This window comes from Papio anubis, chromosome X (genome assembly GCF_008728515.1).
Source record: "Papio anubis isolate 15944 chromosome X, Panubis1.0, whole genome shotgun sequence".
NCBI classification, from domain to species: domain Eukaryota; kingdom Metazoa; phylum Chordata; class Mammalia; order Primates; family Cercopithecidae; genus Papio; species Papio anubis.
In genome coordinates, this window is record NC_044996.1 from 107,905,567 (window position 1) to 107,913,036 (window position 7,470).

The 7,470-nt window shown below is 47.7% G+C and overlaps 1 protein-coding gene across 1 annotated transcript; it reads right to left on the reverse strand.

Annotated features, from left to right (window-relative positions):
- Positions 1 to 1,210: 1,210 nt before the first annotated feature.
- On the reverse strand, positions 1,211 to 2,225 carry LOC101005029 (ferritin heavy chain-like). Its single transcript, XM_009197391.2, has one exon. The coding sequence runs from the start codon at positions 2,127 to 2,129 to the stop codon at positions 1,458 to 1,460; it is 672 nt and encodes a 223-aa protein (XP_009195655.2). The 5' UTR covers positions 2,130 to 2,225; the 3' UTR covers positions 1,211 to 1,457.
- Positions 2,226 to 7,470: the final 5,245 nt, after the last annotated feature.

Here is a 7,470-nt window from a genome sequence, read left to right on the forward strand (position 1 = left end):
CTCTCCCATTCCTCACCTCCTGTCCATGAGTAAAGTTTGTCTCTCCCTGTCAAAAACCCATATGGAACTTTTCGACCTCTCTTCATTTCCTCAGCCACCATCACAGCTCAAGCTGCACTAGTCTCCTACCTGGATCAGATACACTGGCTCTACCTGCTCTGCACCTTCAACTCTCTGCCACCCCTCTACATTCTTCAAAGCAGACAGTCACTGCCTTGACATTTTGGGGGCATTTATTCTACTTTATATTCAATATCACAGATTTGACCTTCAGCTTTGACCTTATGTTTTTCAGTCCTTTTGAGTTGTTTATTTTTCAACTAGCTTTAATGGAAGAAATGGTACAATTGAAGGAAAAACCATGAATGGAGAATTCGTAAGGGCAATATACAGGAAATCACCCCCTATCTGTGGGGAAGGCAGCCTAAGGCTCAGTCCCATTATCTGTATCACTCAGGGTGAGCTTGCCAAAGAGGTACTCTGCGATACTGTCCACCCGAGCCCCCATCTTGAAGCCCAGAAGCAAGAATCCTTAACACTTGCATATTTTGTTTTTTGTTTGTTTGTTTGTTTTTTGAGATGGAGTTTTGCTCTTGTTGCCCAGGCTAGAGTGCAATGGCGGGATCTCGGCTCACCACAACCTCCATGTCCCAGGTTCACACAATTCTCCTGCCTCAGTCTCCCCAGTAGCTGGGATTACAGGCATGCACCACCATGCCCGGCTAATTTTGTATTTTTGGTAGAGACGGGGTTTCTCCATGTTGGTCAGGCTGGTCTCAAACTCCTGACCTCAGGTGATTCGCCCCCCTCAGCCTCCCAAGTGCTGGAATTACATGCCTGAGCCACCCACCCAGCGACGCATACTTTAAAAAGAAAACTTTTCATGTCAAGTTAAAGACTATATTATTTTAATCCCTGCCCAATCACATTTCCACCCTTCTTCTCCAGAGGCAACCACTGGGATGAATTTCACCATGCTTTACCTTACTGCATGCATGCAGCACCCCACAGATACCATGGCCCAAGACTGCACACCCCACCCGACTCCACCCACCCCACCCATCTCACCCCATCCCACCCCAACTCACTTCACCCTATCCCACATGCCCTCAGAGTTTATAAGGGGGAAGACTAATGTGTTTCAGGGACCATAGAATGCTCCCCTCCCACCCCATGAATCCTGAGCTGCATGCAGATGGGGCAGAGCTGAGTGGAGAGACTGCTGGATACCTACTTTAAACCTGCATGGGGATGTGCCCGGATTCCTAAAAGGTGAGAGTGTTGCAGACACGCGTCAGCTGGACACCTTTATTGCTTTGAGAACAGGTAAGTTTATTGCCAACAGCGGGAAAACAGAGGAGAAAACTGAAGAGAACGTTCTGAAAGGGCAACATGGACGCCCCGCCTGGTGGCCGTACCCGGGGAAGGCACCCCGTGGCTGCGGGGCCCCTCTGGGCTCAAGTGTCTTTCTCGCTGCGGCCCAGGGTGAGCTTGTCAAAGAGGTACTCTGCCAGGCCTGCTGCCGGGGGGGGCCCCATCTTGCGCAGGTTGCTCAGGTAGCCACCTAGCTCTTTGATGGTCTTGGCCTGCTGGTTCAGGAAGTGGTTCTCCAGGAAGTCGCGGAGCTGGGGGTCGCCGTTCTGCTTGGCCAGCTGGTGCAGCTCCAGGAGACTCTTGTTGACTTTCTTCTCCAGGTCCAAGGCACACTCCATGGCCTTGAGCCCGCCCTCCCAACCTTGGCGCTCTGGCTTCCTGATGTCGCTAAGGCAGATGCGGCCACCGCGCAGGTTCTGCAGCCTCATCAGCTCCTGGGCGTGCTCCCTCTTCTCGTGCCACTGGCGCAGGAAATAGCAGCTGAAGCTCTCCAGGGCCACGTCGTCCCGGTCGAAGTAGAAGGCCATGGATAGGTACACATAGGAGGCGTAGAGCTCCAGATTGACGTTGATGTTGACGGCGACCTCGCAGCTGGGGTGGTAGTTCTGGCGCACCTGCGACAGCGGGCCCAGGGCAGGCAGCGCGGGCGCGGGGAGCAGGCGGGGTAAAGCGGTGTGGTCGCGACGGTCCCGGAGCGGGCAGCGGCATCGGCATCGGCTGTGGCGGCCACGGCGGAGGCCTCGGAGCACCACCATGGTGGGCGAGTGCGGCGACCAGCGGAGGGCGGGGTCCTCCGGGCGGGGTGGTTGTTGTCGCAGGGTCTGCGAAGGGACCGGAAGTGGGCTGTGGGGACCGTTATGAGGGGAGGGGCGCGCCCGGTCCGGCGGGTGGTGCTGGTGACGAGGGTGAGCGCAATGAGTTCCGAGGGCAGGCTGGGGAACTAGGCACTCTCAGTCCTCTTCGCGACGTCAAGTCTGCAGAAACTTTTGTAGTGTCCAAGGACTTTCGCCTGTCCCCTGATTATTCCCCTCTATGACAGCTTGTTCTCATTTTATAAACCTCTTGTCTTTCTTAAACTCTGAGAGTATGTTCTGGTAACGTTTTCTTCTGTTTCCTGTATTATATCCTTTTTTCCTTCCTCCAGAATTAGTTCTCTTTTTGCATCTTCCTCACTTTTCTTAAAGAGCTGGAAAACGTTTGTCCGTTCATGATTGGAATCAAGGACTGGGTTAGCCTCGGTGACGAGCATGGATCTAATGCACAGTGGTGAGTCTGGATGACCAATAGAATTCTCCCATGAACAGGAGGGTGGAGTGTGTGTCAATTAGGGAGTGGTCATCTCCTTTGGAGATAAAGGTACAGAGCTCCCAGGCAGAGTAGGAACTATTCCAAATGTCCAAAGCATGGCATTTCTCTGGCATTGGAAGACTTTAGTGGATCTGTCTTCTAGGTAGATGTCAGCTTCCCTTTAAATGTTCATCCATGTCTGCTGCACCCTGAAGCTCAATTCTCTCTGCAGGAGAGATGGCTCCACATTATAGCGAATGTGATTTCAGATATGTTTTGAGGACCAAAGCTTAAACACCAAAGACTCCATTTTTAAAATTTACTTCGAAAAGTCCTCTATGTTCACGGTTTTAGGTACTCAATAACTAATCCCCATGTCTTCCCTGCTGAATTTAAAACCAATTAGTAGACACAGGACTCAGCTCACTGAAGAACAAGCTTAGGTCTGTAGCAAAATGAACTTGCTAGTACTTTTCAAATCTTCCAATTAGAGAAACTCACTGTGGCAGAATGACTTCATCAAAGCTTATTTGTTTTCATCTTGGTCCACAAGTAACCATATTTTTCAAGCTACTCTTGTGATTTCATGGGGTCATGTACTGATTTCTGGCTAATGGAATAAGAAAATAACTGACGTATGGCTAAATAAGGCCTAGTTTATAGGACACACCCTGTGCAATCCACGTCTTGTGTGAAAAAGAGGAACAGACCCTACAATATGACATACCCAATTTGGAGAAGGAGCCTGGAACTTTGAATAACATATGGAGAATGTTCCCTCATCACTGTCACCACCAACCTGCACAGGACCTTGATAAAAATGGAAAAATTAAAATCTATTTTAAAACCTAGAGATTTGGAACATTTGTTACAGGAGCTAGCCTTTCCTCACAAATCAAATTAGCTAGTCAAAGAAGGTACTGGATAACCACAGGCTGTACCCACAGGGTCTTGTAGGCTTATGGCACTGGAGTGCATTCCAGAACACACCCTCTCAGTGGGAAGGCAGGTGAAGAAAACGAGAGGTTGAGATAGCTCTGGGTCATCATACTTTCTTCCTTTTGCTTACTGCACCAAATACACACACACACACACACACACACACACACACACACACATATATATCTCAATCCTTCTCCCTTTTTTCGTTCTGGAGAATGAAATTTAAAGTCCCTCATTGACCAGGCGTGGCAGCTTACCTCTGTAATCTCAGCACTTTGGGAGGCTAAGGCAGGCAGATTGCTGGAACCCAGGAGTTCAAGTTCATCCTGGGCAACATAGAAAAACCCACTCTCTACCAAAAAAAAAAAAAAAAATAGGCATGTGGCACACACCTATAGTCTCAGATACTCAGGAAACTGAGGTGGGAGAATTGCCTGAGCCCAGGAAGTCGAGTCTGCAGTGAGCCGTGATCCCACCACTGCATTCCCGTCTGGGTGACAGGAGTGAGAGACTTGGTCTTCAAAAGGAAAATAAAAAAGAAAAATCCCTCATGGACTCTTGAGGGTCAAGGAAAAAGGTTTTCCTTCTGTCTCGATGTCTGGAATAAAATCAGGCTGGTCCTTCGGTACCTAACCTTAAGCCAGGAACACAAAGCACAGGGGCAGAGATCACGACTCTCTGATCCCAGAGCCAGTCAGCTGTGGTGAGGAAGGTGGGACATGTAATGATATAAAGCACTCCTGGAACCACATACCTGGAATCAGTGTTTGGGTGGAGCAGTTCCCCAGAAAATGGGAATGCTAGTTCCAGGACTGGTAGTGGGAGACTAAGCAGGTGGTACCACAGATAGTACCATTCAGTCTTCCCTACTGAGCCTTGAGGTCTGCAGAGTTAGGAGGTTCCCACGTCTGTCTGTGTCTCCCACACTGCACACCACGCTGGCGCTTAGCACATTCTTCTCCTTTGGAAAAGAGTATAGTGAGGAAGAAGCAACAAAAATGGGCTAGGAAAGCAAAGGAACAAATTGTTGGAGGTATCTGTGGGAGTGGAAGTGGCGTCAGCTCCCAACTACAAATGTGAAATGCCTTTGGGCAGCATGCTGCCTCAATGCTGTGTGTGAGGCCCAGGGTTCAGGAGCATGGCCACAGTGAGCACTGGTTTAAAAAGGTGGCAAGGAAGCCAGTCTCAGCTCTGTCACCAGAGAAGTAGATGATTTAATGAGTCCGTACCAGACTAGATGATTTCCTACATTCTTGGGAATCCTCACAATTTTGTGAGGTAGGAATTGTTTTTGTTATTGCACCCATGAGGAATCTGCGATCCTAAATATAAAGCACTTACCCAAGATGATACAGAAACAGAATTCAATGTCAGGGCTGATGCTCAACTAGAACTGTGGGACCACGGTCAAGTTTTCAATGAAATGCTATATAATTAGGTTGCTGGGTCATATAGTTTCTCATGGCCTCTCTCTGCTTTTAGTGAGAACAAAGATATATACAGGGAACTAGTAAGTACCTGCTGTGATTCACAGCAGCACAAACTACCACCCTCTCTCACCAAGTGTTCCTGGGACAGCCCTTTCCTCTGGCAAGGTCAAGTTTCTCCTACGCAACTTCAGAGAACAAATACTCCTTGTTCAACTTCTACTGGGAAATGAGTTTAAGTAAATTGTTTTTAAAAATGTGAGGCTATAGTATGAGATAGAACAAAGCTTTTCCTCAGGAGGCTGCTAAGCCTCTCTTCATGGATGGGATGAGGAGTTTAGACTTTTTATCTCTCCCCTGATGTGCTGACCCCTACTTTAAGATTGTGATTAATTTAAATACTGTGTGTCTGCATTTTAGGTGGCATTTCTTTATAAAGTGTTGGTCCCCCATCCTTGTACAATGGGAATAATCAGCATTTAACTATAAGAGTACAGCTGATGCTTGGATTGCCTTTCCTGATAGGATTAAAATACATTTTATTTAGCACCCTACTCCTTCTCCAACTCTTGTTCCTTGGTCAATTTTCTGAATAACTGGTGCTATCTGTGTCTGATTATTTCTAACTTGACTGTAATTATGTGACTTCTCATGAAGATGTTCTTCCTTCCTCCATCTCTTAACAGTTTGCTGCACAGAAATCCCAAATAATTGTTTACTGGTTACAGACACCTCTTTGGCTTATGTAGACCAGCAATTCTCAAACGCGATCCATAAGTCTCTCCACTGCATTTTTTAGTCTGTTGGTGCAAGGTGGGGGTGATATGAAAGACAATTTTCAGGGTCCATATTCTGCATTTAATGTTCAACAAGAGAATCAGCTTCATTTCTTCCAGAAACTAGCACACAGAGCAATGGGAATCATCACTGATCCTAAATGCTCTCCTGATAGTTATTTTATGATTGAGTCCGTGTGCTTCAAAACTCAAATGCTTTCATTGCATGTTTTATTTTAGAAGGATTTCAAAAGGATGACTCTGTCACTCGTGGTAGGAGACAGTGACTCTTTCATGGAGCATTCTAGTCTAGCAGTGGCCCTCGTGCCTCTTTACTGCTTGTCAAATCACCCATTTTATCCAATGAAGAGCGTGGAAGAGGAATGATACGGTTTGACTGTATGTCCCCACCCAAATCTAATCTCAAATTGTAATCCTCACCTGTTGAGGGAGGGACATGGTGGGAGTGATTGGACCATGGGAGCAGTTTCCCCCATTCTGTTCTCATGATAGTGAGGGAGTTCTCACAAGATCTGATGGTTTTAAAAGTGACAATTTCCCTTGCACTTTCTCTCTCTCCTGCTGCATGTAAGACATGCCTTGTTTCCCCTTTGGCTTCCCCTACGATTGTGTTTCCTGAGGCTTCCCCAGCCATGCAGAACGGTGAGTCAATTAAACCTCTTTTGTTTATAAATTACTCATTCTCAGGTAGTATCTTTATAGCAGTGTGAGAATGGACTAATATAGATTACTGGTACTGGCAGAATGGGGTACTGCTATAAAGATATCCTGAAAACATGGAAGCAACTTTGGAACTGGGTAACAGGCAGAGGTTGGAACAGTTTGGTGGGCTCAGAAGAAGACAAGAAAATGTTGGAAAGTTTGGAACTGCCTAGAGACTTGTTGAATGGTCTTGATCAAAATGCTGATAGTGATATGGATAATGAAGTCCAGGCTGAGATAGAATAGAAAAACCCATTTTCTGAGGAGAAATTCAAGCTGGCTGCACAAATTTGCAAACACAACAAGGAGCCACGTGTTGATAGCCAAGACAATGGGGAAAATGTCTCCAGTGCATGTCAGAGATCTTCACAACAGCCCTGCCCATCATAGGCCCAGAGGCCTAAGAAGGAACACTGGTTTCATGAGCTGGGCCTAGGGCCATGCTGCTCTGTGCAGTCTCAGGGCATGGTGTCCTTCATTCCAGCTGATCCAGCTCCAGCTTCAGTTAAAAGGGGCCCAGGTACAGCTCAGGCAGTTGTTTCAGATGGTGCAAGCCCCAAGCCTTGGTGGCTTCCACATGGTGTTGGGCCTGCGGGAGCACAGAAGACAAGAGTTGAGCTTTGGGAGCCTCTGCCTAAACTTCAGAGGATGTATGGAAATGACTGGATGTCTAGGCAGAAGTCTGCTGCAGGGGTGAACCCTTATTCGGAACTCTAGTGAGGCAATACAGAGGGGAAATGTGGGTTTGGAGCCTGCACACAGAGTCCCCACTGGGGCACTGCCTAGCAGAGCTGTGAGAAGAGGGCCATCATCTTCCAGACCTCGGAAGGGTAGATCCATCATCAGCTTGTACAGTGCACCTGGAAAAGCTGTAGGAACTCAACATCAGCCTGTGAAAGCAGCTGCGGAGCAGTGCCCTGCAGAGCCACAGTGGTGGAGCT